Raw genomic sequence first — 22,859 nt, 5'->3', positions numbered from 1 at the left:
AATGAGACCTTTATCAGAAACCCGGCTATAAAGAACTGTGTCAAATTTATAAGAATACAAATAATTCCTCAATTTGACCATTTATTAATGGTCAAATAAATTTTGGATTGAAATCCAATCCAATAAATTTTGGATTGAAAAAGCCATACGCATCCAGAAAAAGAAGTATGGAGATTGAATATAAATCAACACATTTTTTTCTGTTTTTTTTTTTTCCTCTCCTATGGTTTTTTCCTCTTGCTCTGCTTTTTCTCTCCCAACATGATTCATAAACAATGTGTACTATAAACAAAGATATAGTAAAAATAAAAATAAAATAAAAGGTAAGAAGAAATGGTGGGGCCAAATAGGTAGATGTAAAAATCTTCAGCATAAAGATGGTAATTAAATCTGGGAAAGATGATGAAATCATCCAGTGAAGGAATGACCTGGATGAGGATTGAGTGAAGAGAAGATTGAGAAGAAGCACTCTAATAATTAGGAGAATCAGGAGAGAATGGAGTCATGATAATCTAGAAAAAAAAGAGAAAATCAAGGAACAGAAATTAATCAACAATGTTTCAAACAGGTTGATGAACATGAAGATTGGGAAAAGACCATCAGATCTGGCAAATAAGAGATCTTAAAAACTATGGAGACAGCAGTTTCAGTGGAATGATAGATAAGGTTGGAAGCCAATCTATAAGGCGTTAAGAAAAGAGTGTGCTGAGAGAAAGTAGATGGGCTTTCAAGAAGTATAGACTCAAAGGACAGGAGAAATATAATACAGTAATGTTGGAAGAATCAAGTGAAGGGTTTTTTTGGGAGGGCTGAATGGGAGATGGAGGAGATGTATGTATTCTCTGTCTATTCTGTACACACCCAGACATATTGTCTGTTCCATTAGAATGAAAGTTTTTTGAGTGCAAGTAGATTTTTTTAGATCATTTTCTTTATCCCCAGTGCTTAATACTGTGATTGGTTCAAAATAAGTACCCAAGGTTTTTGACCGTCTTTACAGCTATCTAAACTAGAAATACAAGATCATATTTTCTTATCTTCTGAAAGCATAATTTATCTTCTAAATTTTCTCAGTGAATTTTCAAAGAAATACATTTTTATTTAAAGAATGAATGAATAATGTGAAATAGAGAGCTGACATCTGCTTAAGACTTTTAGAGTACTACTGCCATGCATAAATTAGTCTTTTAATGGAGTATACCCTTCATTTTTACCCTTAGTTATACTCTCATACTAGCTGACACAACATTAGTAAATTAGAAAGACTGCTGAACTTGGAGCCAAAACCTTTTTTTGACACTAAACTGTTGTATGATCATTGAGCAATTTGCTTAATCTTTTTCAAACTCTATTTTCTCATCAGTAAAATGGAAATATTTACACCTTATACCAAGATAAGGTCTAAATGGGTTCATGATATAGACATAAAGGTTGATAAGCAATTAGAAGGAACAAAGGAGAGTCTACCTCTCTGATCTGTAGAAAAGGAAGGAATTTCTGTCCAAGAAAGAACAAAAAGACATTATGAAATGCAAAATAAGTAATTTTGATTACATAACATTAAAAGATTTTGCACTAACAAAATCAAAGCAGCCAAGAGTAGAAGGGAAGCAGAAAAGAAAGTCAGGGGAAAAAATTTATATCCAGTATTTCTGATAAAGGCTCCATTTCTAAAATATATAGAGAACTGATTCAAATTTATAAAAACACAAGCCATTTCCATATGATAAATGGTCAAAGGATATGACAGATAATTTTCAGAAGAAATTAAGGCCATCTATACTCATATGAAAAAAATGCTCTAAATCACTATTGATTAGAGAAATGAAAATTGAAACAACTCTGAGTTATTACTTCAGACCTCTCAGATTGGCTAAGATAATAGGAAAAGATAATGATAAATATTGGGGAGGATATAGAGAAACTGGGACACTAATGCATTGTGGGTGGAGTTGTGAATTGATTCACCATTCTGGAGAACAATTTGGAACTAAAGGGCTATAAAACTGCGCATACAATTTGATTCAGCAGTACCATTAGTGGGTCTGTATCCCAAAGTGATCATAAAAGAGGGAAAAGGACCCATATGTGCAAAAATGTTTAAATCAGCTCTTTTTGTAATGGCAAGAATTTGGAAATTCAATAGTTGCCCCTTGGCTGGGGAATAGCTGAATAAGTAATAATATACAAATGTACTGGGATATTATTATTCTGTAAGAAATGATAACCAGACTGATTTCAGAAAAGTCCAGAAAGATTTACATGAACTGATTCTGAGTGAACTGAGCAGAATCAAGAGAACATTATACAGAGTAACAATTATATAAGATTGTGTGATGATCAATTGTAATGGACTTGATTCTTTTCAACAATGAGGTAATTTAAGGCAGTTTCAATAGACCTATGATGGAAACTACCATCCACATCCAGAGAGAGTGCTATGGAAACTGAATAGGGTTCAAAGCATAGTATTTTAAATTTTGTTTATGTTGTTTGCTTGTTTGGTTTTTTCCCCTTTCTCATTTTTTCTGCCTTTTGGTCTGATTTTTCATGTACAGCATGATGAATATGGAAATATTTAAAAGAATTGTACATATATTTAACCTATACTGAATTGCTTGCTGTCTTGGGGAGGGGGAGGGAGAGGAAAGGAAGAAAAATTTGGAACACAAAGTTTTGCAAAGGGGAATGTTGAAAATTAGGTTTGCATGTATTTGGAAAAGTAAAATTCTATTAAAAATAGAGACATTTATATTTCTGTCTGATGCAGCTAAGGGAAGTTAACAATTATTTATTAAGTAGCTTCCATATGTGTGCGACAGTTTCTGTTCTTAGGGACCTCATGGGAGTTAAGATATAATAAGATAAGGGATGTTTTTTGAACCTTAACATGTCTTACAAATGGTAGGTTATGATTACTGTCTTCACTACGACCCTCTGAAGTAATCTCCAAATAGTATTATACCCTGTCTACACACAAAGAGAAGGATACTCAGAAAGTATCTTGCACAAGGTTACACCAAGTATTAGAATTTGAATCCAGATATCTCTGGACTCCAAGGCTAGCATGCTTCTTGATGAAGGGATATGCAAAAAATTAAAGTAAGGTTATACAACATATAAGTCCTTTAAGTAGTATACAGCAATTAGATTAACAAAAGCAAGTGTCTTGAAATTTCTTTTTGACTCATATAATTCCAAGCTATACCTACCATTTAAGAAGAAAAAGATATTTTCTAGATACTTTTGATATTAAGTTATTGTTCAGAATAAACACATGATGAATATATAGCTCCTATCTATTTCCTGACATGGAATCCTTTTGTAGGAAAGTATCGTAGGTTCCTTTTGACCACACTGCATGTTACCTGATAAGCTGGCAAAAAAGTTCACTGAGTGAAGAGTTAAATAATTATAGAGTTCAGTACTTCAGAGAAATTCCATGAGTTAATTATTTAATAAAACAATACTCACCAAGAGATTGAAAGAGTTCTGTCATTTTAGGATGATCCCAGCAAGTTGTCTGTGTCTCATGACTGAAAGAAATGGGCACATTTTTTAAAATACAAAAATTTACACAAAATTAAACTGCAAGAAAAAAAAATTAATTCCAAGCTGGCTTTGCATCAAGTCCCCAAATAGTAAAACTTCTCTACATATATAATTTAAAAGAAAAAATATCCAGTTTATTTTTTCCTAGCTTGATATTTCACTATTATTTATAGTTCATTAAATATGGCATTGAAAAACTGGACAAAACTACACTGTCATTAAGGAACTTGATGCTCCAACTACTGTTAAGCATCTGGGACTTTGATGACTCATTTGAAAGAAACTATGGATGGAAGAATTTAACTTTAGTCACTTTGGAAAACTCCAGTTTTCTAGGATAAGCATTAAATATTAAAACCTAAACTTTTGGTCTTTGAATTTCAATTTCAGTAATAACTATCTGGATCAAGGTGCTAGACCTAAAATACATATTCAACATATTCTCAACCTTATTTTCTACCCTTAGCCCATGTGTTTTTCCTTCTGTCTTAAATCTTTTGTGTTTTTATCTTTCTTTGTTTCTTTGTCTAATCTTGCCTCTCCTTTTCCATCCATTTCTTCTCTGGCCTTATGGTAATAATTTGCATGGTTTTACCATTTATTGAAATGTTTTCTATTTCTTTGCTTTTACATAAAAGATGAATCTTTAATATTTTCTTTATCCTTAAGAGAACATCAAACTTCAACCTCTGCTCTTAATCCTCTTATTCCTTTAAATGTTTACATTTAAATCTCTTATGTGCAGTTGGCACATGATTATTTAGATGAATCTGTGTTTCTAAAACAAAAGATTTTCTATCTCTAACCAAGGTCACATGGTATTTAAGGGACTCAGCAATCTGCATTCTCATCAAATTGGGCATTCTTGCATTCTTACAGACTGTAAGTTACACATGACTGATTATCATGTGCGTCTCTTATCCATGTCTGACTATAAATTAGCCAAAGGAGGTTCACATACACTGCTGAGGAACTTTCTCTCATTTTCATTACATGCACATGAATATTAATGAAGCACACATGCTATCCATGAGATATCCTAGTTTTTGCTGAGTAACCAGTTAATTTCATATAATATATAATATATATTTGTGACTATATCAGTAATATATGATATATAATATATGTGTGACTAACCAGTTAATTTCATTATATATATATATATCTGTGACTATAGTTCCAACTGGTTCTCCTAATTCCTTGCTTAAATTACTATATCTCATTACGGACATCATTTACTACCCTTCCATTGTCCTTTGATAGACATCAAAATTCAATTCTTATGAGCCTAAAGAATTCATCTTTTTCAGTATCATATATAGTTGCAAGTCATATTTATATATTCAAATAAAAATCCCAACTGTACACTGTAATCTGAACAATAATGATTTGCCTATTTTATTGAATAGTTAAGCCAAACTCCTTTGAATAATATGCTTAAGAGGCAAGATTTTAACTCTTTATGCAAATGGGACAATGTCATCTATAATCAGGAGGATTCAGGATCCCCTATTTTGACTTGGCTTCTGAAATGAACCTCCTTCAAGATAGTAACAAGTATCCTTGAATAAGCAAACATCTTTGGTTTTAAGCTTTCCTTCATATTAGCAATTACTGCTATTATTATATACTTGAAGAAATCTTATATTGTTTTTTATGCATGTATGATAGTCTTTTTTTAACCTTATTGAGAATTATGATGGTAGTATTTGATTCTACTGAATTAAATGCTTTTTAATAATGAACAACAAGGTAGAAGCTTGTATTCTTTATACCTGTTCATCAGTTATGATGATGTGCCCTGTTATAGATTAATACATATATTTTTGATAACCTGCCTGCTCTCTTTCAAGAGCCCCATCAAGAAGCCTTCCTTTGTTGAAGGTGTAAATTATTTCTATAAATAAATTGTATTGGTAGAAAAGTAGATTAATAAAATTAGTTAATATTCATAGTATTTGTGTACCACATAATTCTTTATTTGGTAAATTGTAAATTCCTTGAAAATTATTTGATTTTTATTTTCCACCAAGCACAGAACCATGCACACAAGGAGAAATTTGGTAAACACTAACATTAAAGCAATATTACCATTTTATGGAATTAAAATAAAAAGGAGGAGAAAATGCTTAAAAATTAAATGTTTCAAAAAAGATGAGACATTACTCAGTATCAGGAACATATATATATATATATATATATAGATAGATAGATAGATAGATAGATAGATAGATAGATATAGATATATAGATATATATAGATATATGGCTAAAAGTAAATATATCACTCATGGCAACAAAGTATTACTAATTGCTAGAAAAACCCCTCTAAACTATAGCTTTTCCAGAGTTTATATGAAAGAGGTATGTAATTTAAGTAAGAATCCAACTTTATTATCTTGACAACTAGAATTAGATTAGATTATACTTTAAGGTTTATTATGCTACATGTAGGAAATAGTTTCAAAGAAGGTAAATTTTCCAGTAGCCAGTATAGCACTGGTATTACTAGAATCATTTGATATTACATAAACATATTTACATATATAGGATGTCCCTCCCACAAAAAGATTTTATGTAAGCTTCAATAGCTTAAAACAACACTAAGAGTTTTGGAACATGGCATAAGCATACACATATGCTATGTGTACATATATAATAAAAGGCAGTTTTATGTTTAATGAACAATTAGGACAGTTAGGAAGACTTAGATTCAGTTCTCCCTTCAGACTTATCAAAGCTCTGTGATCTCAAGCCAGACACCTTACCTCTCTGAGATGCAAGTAAGTCCAGGTGCACAGCAGCTGTCTTTCTGCAAAGGCCAGGGAATTCCCTAACCTTCCTCACTCCATTACTAGCAGAGTGCTTTTTCATGGTGGAGTCCCATTTTTTTTTTTTTTAATATTAACGAGATTTCTCCAAGATCATATAATTAATGGTAGAAGTAGGACTGAAACCAAGAGGTGCTCTCCTATACTCATAACTGAATACTGCTTTGTATATAATGTTCTTTAAGTTCTCAATACTCAACAAAAATAAGCCAATCAATGAATGAAGGGGTAAATCAATCAATAAACTGCATTGTCAAAAGCTTACTGTAGCAAAACTGAATATTTATCTAGACTCTTCATTCAGATCCTCTGCTTCCTCTGCTCTGAGACAGAAACTGATGAAGAGTTATCAACTCTACCTCCCCTGATTCTAATTTTGCAAGGAAAGGGGAAAAAAAGGTTTGGGGCCTAAATACTTCTGTGGGAAACATAAAAGTAAAAGAGGGATAATGAATATTGTTAATGAAGAAGTTTATCACCTAATAGTTAAGCAAAGCAAGATGTGCTGTAAAATACAATTCAAATTATTGCTGGTTGACTATAAACTTGTGAGAAATAGAGCAACCATTGGTGGTAAAATTACTTCTCGAGTTTATACTACTCTAAAAAAATTTTTTTTTAAGAGACCAGAAAAGATACTAAAGCATTTTCATTTTCCGAGATACAGATTCTAAAGAAAATTAGATAAACAAAGGTCTCCTAAGTAAGTCCACTAATTAAAAAAGGGAGAAGTGCTCCATATCACTCCTACCTCTTCCCCCCCCCCCCCAAAAAAAAAAGAAAGCCATATAAACATATACTTTGGCAAAGAAATTCCTTACTCAGCATCGAGGACCTATAGAACAATGAAGGAATTCAGTTTCCAAGGAAGTGTAATTACTTTTCCATCACTGAGGAATGCTCATTAAATGAAATTTGGGTAAGTTGGTTCTGTTATAGCTTGTTTATAAGACATAATAAATGGGCACTTCATCGTGCTGAGTGTTACTGGAATGTATTAAATTGTATTAAAGTTAGATGGAAAGCAGGAAGACAGGCTACAGAAATGAAAGTTAATGACCAGTTGGCAGCAGAGCAGCTATCAAAAAGACAATTCTGAAATGCCCCATTCAAAGGAAAAGGTGAAACAACAGCAACTTGGGCATCTACAAAAAGAAGAAAATAATTTTAAGTGGCATATAGAGTGTTCTTGCTTCTAAATCACATTGTTTTCTTGGGAAATGGGTCAAAAAGTCTCTGGAGCTTTGTGTATATTCAGGGAAATTATGAAAATCAAAGATGTCTCTTCAATCTTAAGCTTTCTAATTCAATTTCATTCATAAAAATTATAGTAACATTAATTATAAAGGCCTTCTTTATCCAAGGCAAGGTGAAACAAAATTCCTAGCTAATCCCCAAAGTGAAAAACTCTTCCTTAGATCATTCCAATATTGGCATTTCTTGATAAGAAAGCAAAAATACAGTCACTATTCATGGTTTCTTTGCATCATTGGTCTGATCAGTGTCTTTCAATACTAGAAGCCATTTTTCTCACATTTTCATTACATCATTTCCATACACAATGCCTGAAGAAGTCCAAATATCCTGTCACTTCTAGACTCTCACATCCTCACTTCCTCTGAAGTGCCTGTTTCTAATTAGATCTCCAAATACATCCATCTTCTAACTATGATAGTGGCTTTGTGCTTGTCTCTTTAGTTCTACCTATAAATGGAATACTGTGAAGATGATACTGTCACATACAGAGTTAGTTTTCCATCTGCCCATGTTATTCAATTTTTTTTTTAAAGCACTATCATACAAAATTGATCCAACTCCAGGGTTGTGATATTCTTTCTGATCATAAACTTCTTTACTTGAACTTTTCCCATGTCTCATTCTTATTTAGTTTGTTCTCAACTCTTATTATATTCTTCAAGTTCTAGATCCCTCTCTGTGATATTCTTTCCTTCTTCACTTTTCCCATTATCCTTCTGCTACACCCATTCCTTTATTCAGTCACCTTTAATAACCCTCTTCATGTGCCTTTCATAGTAATGAAAACAGACTGAGTCTACTACAAATTCACGTTGACAAATTTCAACCAGGTGACTGGAAATCTTTTTAAATTAATTTCTGCTTGCCTCCCTCTATCACACTTTTTTACAAGAACTTCTGTGAACCTCCTTCATGACTTCCATCATTCATCACTGTAAGATACTAACAATGTTCTTTTCAAGGTCACAAATGGCTTAAGTGCAATCTTGGAAGGCTTTTTCTTAGTTCTCATTATTGACCTTTCCATAGCATATTTTTCTTTTGGATATTTTCTTCTTCCTTGACTTCCAAACACTAATTTTTCCTACTTCAAACTCTGCCTTTGTTTGCTCATTCTTCTTCTCTGTCTTCTAAGGGTAAATGCTTTCCAAGATTCTATTCTCAGTGGAACCTTCTCTTTCTTCATGTCTTTATCAATATTTCATCAATTAATGTCTTTATGTAAATAACTTTCAAAGCTATATATGACTAGACATGCATTCTCAACCTTTCTCTTGAGTATTAGTCAGCAACTCCACTGCTTACTGGATAGTTCTACTTAGATGTTCTACTGATACTTCAAAGTTAATAAAATCTAACTCCTTTCCTCCAAATCTGCCCCTCTTCTTAATATGCTTATGTTTTATTGACAGTACTATCATCTTCCAAAGTTATCCAGGCTCAAAACCTTCAAGTCATTTTTGAACCTTCTATCTTACTGTGTCATGTCCAAATTAGCAGCAAATCCTGTACATTTTACTTTCACAATCACATGCTGCTGTAGTTTCTCCTTTCTTTATAAAGGCAATGTGATATCCTGGAAGAGACTGTTGGACTTGGAGCCCAGGAGAACATTAGGCCTAAATCCTGCCTCTGAGATTTGCTTAGTACATGGACAAATCATTTAACATCTCTACCTCTCAGGTACCTCTCAATAGTAAAAAGAGAGATTATGCCTACTTTATAAGGTTTTTGGAAGAATCATGTGCAGGAATATACTAAATTCTACTAAATTTTTGTAAATCTAAACTAAAACTTTATGCACCTTAAAATAAAATGTAGCAAACATTTATAAAACTCAAGAGATATCCGAGCCTTTTCTTTTTTCCCGTTCTCTCATTCTTTTCTAGGTGGTAGGAGGAGTGAAGCAGGTTGTGTGATGAACAATATTAGCATCAATTAATAACACTAACATTTATACAGCATCTTATGATTCAGAAAATGCTTATGTACATCATCTCATCTGATTACCCTGTGAATTAGGGGCTACTTTCATTCTCATTTTATAGACAAGGAAACTGAACTAAGAAAGAGTCAATGATTTGCTCAGGATCACACAGTTAGTTAAATACATGGACCAGAATTTGAACCAGAATTTTCCTGAGTCTGGCTTTAGCACTCTACCATTATTGGTGAATACCTTCTACCACAAAGAAAAAAAAAATCTAGACAAGCAGAGGAATAAGGGCAACTTCAGAAATCAAGCATTTTAATCACAGTCCTAGCATTACTATAGAGTTGGTTCTTGAAAGCCAGTACCCTATGAACAGGCTGAGACAACACACTCATTTGGCAACCAGATGGAAGAGAGAAAAGTGCACTCCCCTTTGTGAATTCAACACTAGTTGATTCATTAGACAGAATTGCCAGTGCTGAAAATAAACACAGTCTCTAGTTACAAAAGTGCAACTACAATTTAATATAGAACATTTTAAAAGTAATCAAAACTCTTGGCTGTAGCTGATTTTTTTTTTTTTGGGGGGGGGGGTGTTAAAATGAAAAATATCAATCCAACCACCAGCCTTAACAGAGCAGCTGTGAACCATTTTTTCCCCCATTGGCCAAAATGATTTCCCTTCCTTCAGTGTAGGAATAGTCAGATTCAGCTTCTCAGATAATACATCAGAATATTCAGCTTGATAAGCTTTAAAAAAATAATGGAAATGAAATCCATTTAAAGTGGAACGAATGCTTAGATTTTAAGAAGGGAGACAGTTACAGCAAAGAAACATTGAATAAATAAATAATTCAAGCAGAGCAGCAATTAACACTAAACACAAAAAACTCGTTAAGCACACAAACAACACTTTAGTGCTCCTAACATATGGTGGGCAATCCACAAATATTAAACAACAGAAATTATAATAATTAAGACATGCCTAAGCAATATCATTGAAATAACATTTACAAACACTCTAAAGGGTGTATAGAAGCATGTGGGTAGTTAAGTAGACCAGGTGTATAATAGGAATATAATGCAAGAAATACTCAAAATGCCCATTTACTCCTCTCCACAGAAATTCAATTGTTTCACATGGTCTAAGGTCACACCTTTGCTAGACATGGAAAATAATGTCAATTTGCAATTTTACAACATTTACTTAAAATGCAACTTTAGGTAACATCTGTACAAAAGAATTCTTTATGGAAGTATTTATTATTTAAGCAATTTTGTTTGTTGATGCTTTTCTAATGTACCTCAGAGATCCATCAGAAAACATTCAATATGCTTACAAAGAAACTGTGCCAAATACTCATGTTTGAGGCTTATCTCTTTAAGATTTTCATTTTATATTTTCCTTATCAGTATTAATATTCACTATACCAACCTATGTGGCCACAATTTCACATTTTATATCATATAGTTATTTCTCCTTTCATTCAAGATGTGAATATAAAAAGACAGAAGGAAAAAAAAATTAGGGGTCAGTGGGTTAGTTTTTCACAGATGATGTAGACTTCAGAGAAACAGACTAATGTCCCTCAGATAAGATGTAAATGTATTAGAAGAACAAATGTTTGTTATTTGCAATTTAAAGGTATATACTAAAGAAGGAGATGAAAGGTTTTTTTTAAATGATGCATGAACAAATTCTGTCGATTCCAACAGAGACAGCTGGGGCTTGTTCACATTTTCTTTGCATATATAAAGAAGCAAGAATATCTTGAGAAAAATATCTGACCTTAAGTTTAATTTGATGATTAAATTCTTTTCTACCCTTTACCCAATTTCATTTCACTTTTCCCTAAACATCTAAGTAAGCATAGTAATTTTATATTAATCTTTTTAAATTAAATAGCATATTTAAGCTATATAAAAGTAATTTGATCATCAGTCTTTCATATAACTATATACATTATAATTATCATTATTATTCACTAGTATTTGTAATATTCCTTATACATTATAATTATCATTATTATTCACTAGTGTTTGTAGTGTTCCTTACAGTTTGCCATTTCTAGCTTATTTGAAAACAGTCTTCACTTGTAATTCACTTTTATCTTAAGAGTCTAAAATAAAACACCTCTAATTTGCATTTATAATTTATAACCTATATTACAATATATATGTACATATTATGTACTTATTTATGTTTGATTATATATTAAATATTAGAGAATTTATATTATAATTTATAATGAAACTGTAAACAGACACAATGAATGAACAGGCATTTATTAACTACTCATGTGCTAAGTGTTGATGATATAAAGAAAAAGCAAAAATGGTCCTTGCCGTCAATAAACTTTTATTCTAAAGGTTGAAAAAAATCCATATATAAGACATGTGTATATTTATATATGTATATAACCATTTATATAGAAATTTCTTTATATACTGTAAGATACAGAAGATATGTATATGCAAGGTATATATGAAGAAATGGAAGGTAATCTTAAGAGAGGAAGCTAGGGGTGTGGGGGACAAACAAAAAAAATTTTTCACTTCAGCTTAAATTGAGTAAGACCTACTAAATGCATGACAATCAACTTCATTTTAATTGACTTCTTTGATATGAGAAATAATAAAGCAATATAAGAAATAATTCTTGCTCTCAAGAGCTTAGAAGTCTGTCATCTGAAATTTATATAGTCAGGTCTTAATTACTGTAAATATCGAATCTACCTGAATCATAAGCATTTGAAATTCCACTATACAAAATTATCATTATGTAAAATATGGTAATTGGTTCCAGCCCAATGGAAAGATATAGCATGATTTTATATAATTTCACCACTTCAAGGGGTCCATTATTTGCCTTTATAGGGAACCAGCTGTAACAACCTATTCATGAATAAGTTATCTAATTACTATACTTTTATATTTACTAGAAAGAAAGCAGGGAGGACAGCAAAAGTTCTTTATGTGACTACTTTGGAGACTAAAAAAATTGTATTTTTACACTAAAAACCGCCAAAGACAATAAATGAAACAAAACTTTAAGCTCAAACACCTTCCACAGACTTCTTGACACCTTTTAGAAGTATTAATAACAGTTAAACTTGGCAGTTTAGAGCTTTCACCTATTTAACTCTAGCCAGGTGGTAATAGTTATGTTTTTTTAAATGAGAAAATTGTGAAGAAAAAAAATTGAGGCAAGCTAACCAAACATCTCCATGCTATTCCACTTGGGAACTTCATTCTACCTCTAGCAACTATCTCTCACTCTACTGAACAAAACAAATAGCATTTATTTTATAACAAAGTAGTAAATGTGATTATATATGTGTGGGTCTTGGGAGGGAGGGGATTGTCGGGTAAAGGCTAGATAGCCTGAAGTGTCAGCAGGCTGTAATGGCCGAAAATAGGATATAACAATAGGCTAGTTGACAGAGCCATCACTTGTTTAGAAGCATAAATTCTGTTTATTAAGCATTTCAATCTCAATTACCTTCCAATACATATTGAGAAAATGACCTTTTGGGAGTCAGGACATTAAAAGTTACTCTATATACAGAGGTCACTGTATGAGCTGAGCTGAGCTGAGATTTCAAGATCTTTCTCCTTTTGCACTTCTTAAATTCCCCACATCATTCATTTATGAACCCTGATTGCCTCTCATAAGAGGAGCTGAGAGACAGTGTTCCATACAAAGATTAACAAATAGATCAAGCAAAGAACCAGAAGTTGCAAAATAACTAATAGATACATTGTAATTAGCAAACATTTGTCAAAGAAGGAAAATTCTAAATATATGTTTATTGAACAAGAAAAGAATTATTTTAATAGATCATTTTTAAAATGTCAGTATATCACTGGAGTAAAGAATCTGACTATCAACGGGAAAAAAAAAAGTTTTTAATCTTAAAAATGTCTTTTCCTGTAGATAAATTTCAGGTAATAAACATTTGCTTTTCTCTCCTGTAACAGATATTCTATGTTTGTGAAAAGTGCTTTATTTACTATGTCTGGAAAATAGTAAAAACTACACAAATGTTTTATTATTATTAACCTGCTTAAAATCATACTCTAACTGTATTTTATTCATATGGTTCTTATTTGTACAATAAACCCTCTGGCTTGTAGTCTCTTAAAATCCTTCCCTTACTTCAAAGTCCAAATTAGGTGCCCTGTATGCCAGGAAATATTCTCTCACCATGCTGCCATAAAGTCATCTCTCTCACCTCTAATTTCTTATAGTAGCCTGGCTGGTCCTATTTTCACTGCACTTATCAGACTTGCATATACCATTATTATTTGCTATCTTATGCCTATTAGATTGCAAGTTCTTTAAGAAGAGAATCTTTAGATTATACCCATCTTTCTTTATATCTTTAAAGCCTTAGCATAGTGGCTTGTACAAAGCACAAATTTCTTTTTTATTTCTGAAAGCAGAAATAGTTGTGATGTAATAGATCTGATGCTATTAACTTAAAAGAAAGTAAGCCATTTGCATTCAAAATGTTTTAAACTGTTTTGGGCAACATATCTCTGGCAGTATAAAACAGTGGGAGGGAAAAAATAGATTTTTGAATCAGAAAATCTGGCTTTGAATTCTGGCCCTTCCACTTGGCAACTTGGGCATGTCACATCATTCCCAAGAGCTTCAACTCATGGATAAAGTGAGTTCAAAAGCTTTCTGGCTATAACATTCCTGTACTGGGATTGGTTCCATTACCCCAATCTTTCACAAGCCAGGCTTGTCCAGCTGCTATCACTTTTTCCTGGTGGTCTAAGCTAGTGCTCATCACCTGAAGCTAATGCTACACTCTAATACTACTGTATTAATATATAGCCCCAAAGTGTTGACATTTTTTCAAAAGCCAATTGTGTTCTTACCTTCCCATCTGTATAATCAGGTTCACTCTTAAATATCAACTTTCAACAAAAATATAGACTTAATAGACTTCTTCACTTAAAAACATCAAAGTTGTACAACTAAATCCTTGTATCCTTTCATATATTTCATTTTCATATAGCCCCATAGCTCTCATCTACATTCTCTATTTGTAAGAAAGTTACCAAACACTGAGATAAGGAGCTAAGAAAGAAACAAAGATATCCCCAGTCTTTAAGGAGTTTGTACTCTAAGGGGGAGAAAAATATACAAACCACTATGTGCAGATATATGAGATAAATGGAAATAATTTCATAAAGCAGGCACTCCCCCACTGACCTAGAACAATCATAAAGACTCCACTTGGGAGAGAAAAGATGTTGAAGAGTCTCTCAAATACCCTTTGAAGCCTAATTTAACTTTGTCCTTTACTTAGCATTAAATAAGACAATAAACCTGAAGATGAAAGGGTGCTCTCTGAGATCATATAGTCCAATCTTTCCTAATTACAGGTGAGGTAACTGGAGCCCAGAAAGTTAAATAATTTACTCAAGGTAATATTGTTAGAAAATATCAAAGGTGGGAGCTGAATGAACTTTAGTCTTCCAACTTCAGAATTGGTGTTCATACCACTGTACATTTTGTTATGGATGTTATTATGTTTTAACATTGCATTTTTATACATTTTAGAGACTGAATACTATTTATAAAGGCCTTACACTGACAACATGCATTCTGACCTACCATGTATATGCCACTGTTAGCTTCTTTTACATAAAATCAGGATATTTGACACCTGCAAACTCCTTAGGGATATATGGAAAAGATAAAGTTACAGGTTCAGTATCATTAGGAAAATACTAAGAAGAAAAAAAAGTAATTCTCCATTTCACAATCTCAGATAATCTAAGAACTTTGCTTATATCAAATGGGTATTTCTCATACATATTAAAGGTATTGAAAATGCAAGTAAATGAGCCATATGGTTGTTATCAAAGAATAAGCATCCCTTATCAGTATTTAATAGGAACAAAAAAAAAAAAAATCTTCCAGGGTCCTTTAATTCAGATTTTTGGAAAATCTAGTTTCCACACCTTGAATTTTTCCATCATTAGTCTGACTTTCTATTCCTACAAACAGTTCTACACATATTACTATTGAAGCCTAGTCACCAAATCTTCCCACCAATGGCATTAAAGGTAGTGAACCAGAAAAAGGATGAATAGCAGCCCCCTCATTATGCCTTGGGCAGTTAGATGGATAGAGCACAGGGCCCAAAGTCAGGAAGCCCTAAGTTCAAAGATAGTCTCAAGCACTTATTAGCCGTGTGATTGCAAGCAAGACTCTTAAAATTGTTTATTTCAGTTTTCTCATTTATAAAATGAGCTAGAGAAGGAAATTGCAAACCAATGCAGCATCACTGCCAAGAAAATCCCAAATGAGATCACAAAGACTCAGTTATGCCTGAAACGACTATAAAATGACCTCTTCCTTATACCTTTTCTTGTAAGACTATCTTATATCTATCTATATGTATAGTCTATGTACCTAGTAATTTTAATATTTACTTCTTAAAGTGTGAACTCCTCCAAGGCAGGAGATATGATTTCCCACTTTTTTTTTATATTCTTGGGGTACAGAGTTAGCATCTAATAAATGTTTACTGACTGGTTGATCAATCAACAGGATCAGGACAATTAGAACCAAAGCATTCTCCTTTCTTATTCTTCATGAAACTCTTCAGGCGACTAAATCTTGGACTGAAGAAAATTATTTGTGTAAGCACACTCGACCTCAATTTCTCCCTTAGTTCTTCCATATTCTAAATAATCAGTCAGGCCTAGACACTCATTAAGCATTTCATATATGCCAGATATTGTGCAAAGTACAGGGGATTTAAAAAAAAGGGGGAGAGGCAAAAGCATGACTATTGCACTTAAGATTTAATATTCTCATAGGAGACATGGCAGGCAATACATATGATACTTATTTAAGAGAGAAGGATGTGGGGAGAAAGACGGTGATTGTTTACTTTTGCGACAGGCTTGATGTATTCCACTAATTTGAATACATATTTTGGTGGGAGGCTATTAATAGAGAAGTAAAGTAGGTGATTTCATCAATGCAGAAGAATTCTCTGTAGTATCAGAAAGCAATAACTTACCCCTCACTTAATAGATTCACAAAGATGAATGAGATATTGAAAGATAAAGTGACTAGCCTATGATAACCCAATGAATCAATAAGTACTTTTTAAAAAAAATTTTTATCAAGAGTATACACTCTTGAAAGCTCCTTCTTAGGTGCCACAGGATAAAAATACAAAATAAGAAAGAGCCCCTGATCTCACATTCAACAGTTTAGCTAGCATGAAACAGAACCAAACATAATCCATTTTTTCTTAACTTGAAGATGAGCCCTTTAGCCTTGCTGGCACTCATATCCATTTTTCTGCACACTTATAGAACAAATATGTGATTACAGTAGCATAGGCAACTCCTAGTGAAGAAACTTATTTTACAAACCCAGATCAACACTTGTTCTGCAACTTACAAACTTTCCTGGGACTCCTGGGATGTGCCAGACACTGTGCTAAGTGCTAGGGACCCCCAAACCAAAACAAAACCAAATACCAACCCATCCCTGTCTTCAAAGTACTACAATGTTTAATGGAGGAGACAAAATGAAAACAACTACATAAATACTAACTATATACTAGATAAACAGGAAATGACAAGCAGAGGGGGAATTCTAGAATTAAAGGGGGATTGGGAAAGGCTTCCCACTGGTCTGCATGTAACAACTTATGAACTACTTTCTTGTGCAGGTATTTATATGAGAACTGCTATTAAAATATTCTAATTTAGTTAACTGTTAATTAGTTTATCTGTGACTCAAATTTTATTATCCTACTTACTTCTCTTAGGAGGGTCCTAAATTTTTTTTAATCCCTCTTGTAGAGGGAACTGCATATTCCAGGTTTATCTAATTCTATGACTGTCCCCCATTGGGACTGTATAGGAAACTATTAAAGATAATGGGAGGAAAAGCAACAACATTATCAGCAAATATGGAATGCCTTTAGGCTGATTGAATTTCAAAAAAGCAGATCTTTAGATTAAATGCAATTATCCATTTTGGTATTAGAAGAGAAATGATGAAATACACTTCTGTTCTTTGGGAAAGAACTAGAAAAGTGGAAAGCTGAGAATATTGCCTTTGCTTGCAGTTCTGATCAGTTTTGCTTTAAACATGTCTCTTTTGTTACATAAAATGGATTTTGTTACATAAAATGTCTTCATCAATTGAGGATGAAACTTGTCTGAATTGGCAGAATATCTGAGTTACAGTTTTTTTTTTTAACAATAATCAAATTTCTATTACTTACAATGTCTTTATCAACTAAAAGTCTATATCAGGAAATAATTTTGATGTAGGATACAAAGAGGACCAAAAAAATATAAAGCAATTTTTTTAAAGGAAAAAAAAAAAAAGGAAAACTTCTTAAGTGACTACCAAGACCACCCAACACCTAACCTCTTACTCACCACCTGACCTACTTCCAAAGGAAATTTCATAAAAGTTTTTCTCTTCAATTGAAAGAATGATTAAATACAGAATGGAGATGGGGTTGATATTTATCATGGACATACATTAATTCATGAACATGGTTGTGAGTATATTAACAGTTTAAAAAAAAAAAGAAATTTAATAACATTGAAAAGCAAAGTAACAAAGAAAGAGTGAGTTCATATGGGATAGATTTGTCTTGAAGACTACATTCTTTTAATCTTTTTCTCTTTTTTCCCCCTCACAATCCTTAAGAACATAATATTTGCTTTCTTCAGGAGACAAATATGGTATAATCTATGACTGGTATCAATCTATGTTTACATAATGCATGATAAATGGTCTAAAGAAATTCTCTATATTATATGGAGAAATATTATTTTTAAAATTCCATTACAATACTTGATTTTATGTAATCAAGCACACAAGAAATTTTTAGTTCATCACTTGTTTTGCAACTTACAAACTTGCCTGGGCCTTCTGGGATGTGCCAGATACTGTGCTAAGTTCTAGGGATCCCGAAAACAAAACAAAAAAATTAGGACCATCCTAAGAGAAGTAGGTAGTATAATAAACAAACAAAAAAGGAAAACTTCTTAAGTGAATACCAAGACCAGGCAACACCTAACTTTACTCACCACCTGACCCACTTTGAAAGTAAATTCCATAAAAGTTAACAAATAATAAAACAAGAGTTATAGGTATAGACTAGATCTATGATTTAATTAGCACAAAGAACTCCCAGGAGGAGGAAATTTTCTACCATTGAAGGTTGGCATCTTTTCTGAAGTTCATATATAGTCTTAATATCCTAAAAGATAAAGAAAGTCATTGACTTGTTCAGGGTCACATAGCAAGACTTTCCTTATCCCCTCTGCTATCTGCTGTCTGAGCTCAATGCCCCTCTTCTCTGTCTCTAATTCTCACTTTATATTAGAGCAGGGATTTTTAATCTTTTTTTTTTCTATCATTCACAACACTTTCCCATCCCCTCTCCATACACACCCTTGCTACCTGCAAATAACACATTGGCAAACTGATAAAGCCTATAAGCAAGCTTTTAAGTTGTAAAACAAAATCCATCCTGGCAGACAGATGATAGATAGATTCAATGTGCAGAATAAGACATATTTTTTTGAACATTGTCAATAAGGGAATTTGTTTTGCTTGATGATGCATATTTGTTACAGGGAATTTGTTTTACCCTTTTCTTTTTCCCTATGAACTTGGGAGCAAAAATGAAAAGAAAAACAGATTTAATAACTTTTTTAAATGCTGAAATTTAAAAAAAAAATAGAATCAAAATCCCAAAGGATACAATTGTACTGACCGAAATGAAATTATTAAAATATTTTTCAGAAGCAAGTTTGCTTAATGACAATTAAAAACTCTTTCCCTAGAGGCAGTTAGATAGCACAGAGAATAGAGCACAAGTCCTGGATTCAGGAGGACTTGAGTTCAAATTCAAGCTCAGATTCTTAATACTTACTAGCCATATGACACCAGGCAAGTCACTTAAGCCCAGCTGTCCTGTAAGGAGATAACTAGCAGTGGTGAGCAAGGGTAAACTACTAATCGCTCTATCAAACTGCTTTTGCTAGCTCTCCCAAGCAAGGATCTTTTCAGTGTCACCCATATTTCTAACCTTTTGAATCCTACACAGTCTTCATAATTCTGCAAAACCTATTTCAGCTCTAGTGCCTCCAAAAGAATAATTCTAGCATTCCTATGATATAGATATAAATCACAGTTTAGTCTACATACACCAAAAAAAGAAAAAAACACAATGAAATTGATATGTAATTCTATGCTTTCATATAATCTTAAGAGGGAAATTACAAAGTAATTCCAGAGGTCTGAGTGATATTATATAGGATATAGTGTTTTTTATATTATTTTATAAGATGAAAAATCATAGGAAGACTTCTCAAATCCAGCTCATTCAAAGTGCTTAATTAATACATTCAAATTAAAATTCTTATGTAAAATGTGGATATTAATTTCAATCAGAAATTTTTATTATCGTGTAATTTTATTTAAAAAAATACAACAAAAAAAACAAATTCAATGAGTACCCAGTGAGTTGAACAAATTAATTTCTTGAAAACTTCACAAAAATTAATGGAATTGAAGTGGAAAGAATGCTTAAGGATCATCTATTTGATTATTAATCATTATTTACTTTTCTGGTTTTAAATGAAAACCTTACCATTTTGAAATGTAAAATATAATGCAGACAATTAAAAGACCTTGAGATCCAATCTGTTAAGCAATTCTTATAATTTAGATAAAATTCTAAACCTTTCTCTAGTATATAATTAATTGTAAGATGCTCACATTTCTGTAAGATTTTACTGTTTAGAAAGTGAATTAAGATATACCATGATAATTCAGCTTTTAAAAAACAGGCATTTATATTACAAAGCTTTTTACATATATTATCTCAGTTGACTGGCGCCAGAAAGGCATAAATGTGTGACAATTATCACATTTGATCATCTTAACAGCCTTATTAAGGAGGTAGTATAGCTATTATCTTCTCCATTTTATGTTTGAGGAGAAATAAAGAAATGAAAACAAGGCTGGATTTGAAGTTAGGAGTCATGAAGAGAATCACTGTCACAAATTGTCTTTGTATAAAATTTTCTTTTAGCAGAATGCTTAAAATTAATTTTGTATCATTTTTTATTGCTCACTATTAAGAGAAAAAAATTATTTTTATTGTTTGGACCAATAATTTCCAACCATTAACTTACAGTTTGAAGTACTATTAAAAAGGGTTGCCTAAGGACACTGAGATCTTAAGTGACTTGACCATGGTTTTTTACAACTACAAGTTGGCAGAGTGAGGACCTAAATTCTAGCATATGATTTCTCAAATTAATCTCAAAAGATATTCATCACTAGGAATTCTAAGATTTCAAAACTTTATGGAAGAAGAAAAACCTTTCTAAAGTTTCAGCAATCTAGAGACAAAAGTGCTAAAAAATTATCTTATTAGAGGTAGATTTTATTAAAGTATATCATGATAAAAATTTGTGGATATGAAAATGAAAATAATATAATCAGGTTCTCTTTGATTTTCCAAGGAAAAGTTAATTTTTCTGACTATCCTGGAAATAATGCCACTTTACTAAACTCCCAGAAATAAAAGCATTCATTAAAATTCTCCTGTTTCAAATAGTTTTTTTTTTTTCCTCCTGTAGCATCTTTCTTATTATCAAAGAGACAGACTGATATCATTTTTCAGGCCATTCCTATGTGTCATGCTCTGTGCTAGGTACAGAAAATACAGACTACAAGAAAATCCTTACTTGAAAAGAGCTTACATTCTATTTAGGGGAAGACAAAATGAAAAGCACCTGGGCTTCAATGAACCAGAGTTAGGGGAGAAAGGGAGAGAAGGAGAGAAAGAGAAAAAGGGGGAGAGGAGACAAGAAGGGAGAGGAGGGGAGAGAGAGAAGAAAAAGGAGAGGGGAAGAGAGAGGGGAGGGAGAGGGGGAGAAGGAGAAAGAAGAAGAGGGAGAGGGAAAGAGAAGAAGGGAGAAGGAGAACAAGAGGGAGAGAGAGAACAAGGGGGAGAGGGAAAACAAAGGGGAAAGGAAGAGAGAGAAGAGGAGGGGAGAGAGAGAGAGAGAGTGCAAATGTGTGTGTAGGTTAGGGGGAAGAAAAGAGTTGCTTATAAAAATGGTCACAACTGAGAATAAGAACAACTAACATTATAAGAAACTTTGAAGTGTCAAAATTGGCAACTTTTTTACATATACTAAACGAAATAGTGTATATAAAACATTTGGCAATCTTTAAAACGCTATATATAATAATAAAATTATCATAGTTACTACTATATGGCTTCAATATATGGAAAAATTTTGAAGTCACATCTTTTTTCCCTGGGAGGTAAAGAATTTTACTTGTCAAAATAAAAAGATCTTTTGATGTAATGAAAGAGAATGGTCATTGTGATGTTTACCATTAATTTTTTTTATAAATTCATTTTTATAAATGTTTTCTTTCAAATGGAACAATGAATTCTGCTAGTTAAAGTGATGCATTTTTCTCACTTTCATTAATGAGACCCAAAATCAACTTACTTGATGTAGTATGGCACTGTGTTATGTGAAACGGATCTCTGCCAAGGAAGCTGGACTGAAGCTAAAGAAACAAAAGAAAACATTATAATATTCAACCTAAAAAACCTGCACATCACTCAAAGCAACTAAATCTGTTTTTATATCAAATATGAAGGGTTCCAATTTATTTGCCAGGTTTCTGTAATTGTAAAATCAGTTAGATTAAACCAAGACACAATGTTATGATGTCAAAGATTTGAGGCAAAATGAAAAACAAAACAATCCAAGCATTTATTGTACCACACTATCAACCTCTCAAGAAGGGTAGACATGATATGACTAGGTGAAGAAAACTGAAGAAAAAAAAGTTTTGTTTCTACCATTAAAAAATGAGTGATGGCATATGTTTTTAGAAATTATGATGAAATATGTTTTCCCTGGCATGTGCAAGGGAGTAAAAGGCAGATTTTTGAGTTCTAATTTTTCAGGCTGTCTATATTATCTACTTAACTATATGTAAGCATAAGGAAGTCAAGGGTAATTTGGCTTAAGAAGATCTGAAAAATTCTATAATATGGGAAATCAAAACCCACTAAGGACGTCTTTTAATGCCCCAGCATAGTAAAGAAATGACTGTCTTCAAGTCTATGCCTGTAAGTCTGACCTCCCTAAATCAAGGTTTGCTTTTTGTTTTCATAAATGATAGCTAAATCAAATCTTAGATCCTCATTCAGGCTAATAAATAATTTTCTTAAA

The 22,859-nt window shown here is 32.4% G+C and overlaps 1 protein-coding gene across 3 annotated transcripts in view; it reads right to left on the bottom strand.

The window, feature by feature from the left end:
• Positions 1 to 22,859, bottom strand: part of UTRN (utrophin) — a 559,804-nt gene that overhangs the window by 94,862 nt on the left and 442,083 nt on the right. For all 3 annotated transcript variants that reach the window (XM_051997902.1, XM_051997900.1, XM_051997901.1), the window contains 2 exons: positions 22,125 to 22,185; positions 3,475 to 3,536 (listed from right to left, as the gene is read on the bottom strand). In XM_051997902.1, coding sequence (XP_051853862.1) covers positions 3,475 to 3,536; positions 22,125 to 22,185 — 123 coding nt within the window. The remainder of the gene's footprint in view (positions 1 to 3,474; positions 3,537 to 22,124; positions 22,186 to 22,859) is intronic.

The sequence above is a fragment of the Antechinus flavipes genome, chromosome 4 (genome assembly GCF_016432865.1).
Source record: "Antechinus flavipes isolate AdamAnt ecotype Samford, QLD, Australia chromosome 4, AdamAnt_v2, whole genome shotgun sequence".
Classification (NCBI taxonomy): domain Eukaryota; kingdom Metazoa; phylum Chordata; class Mammalia; order Dasyuromorphia; family Dasyuridae; genus Antechinus; species Antechinus flavipes.
Note: the sequence above shows the minus strand (reverse complement) of the source record. Positions and strands in the feature narration are given on the sequence as shown.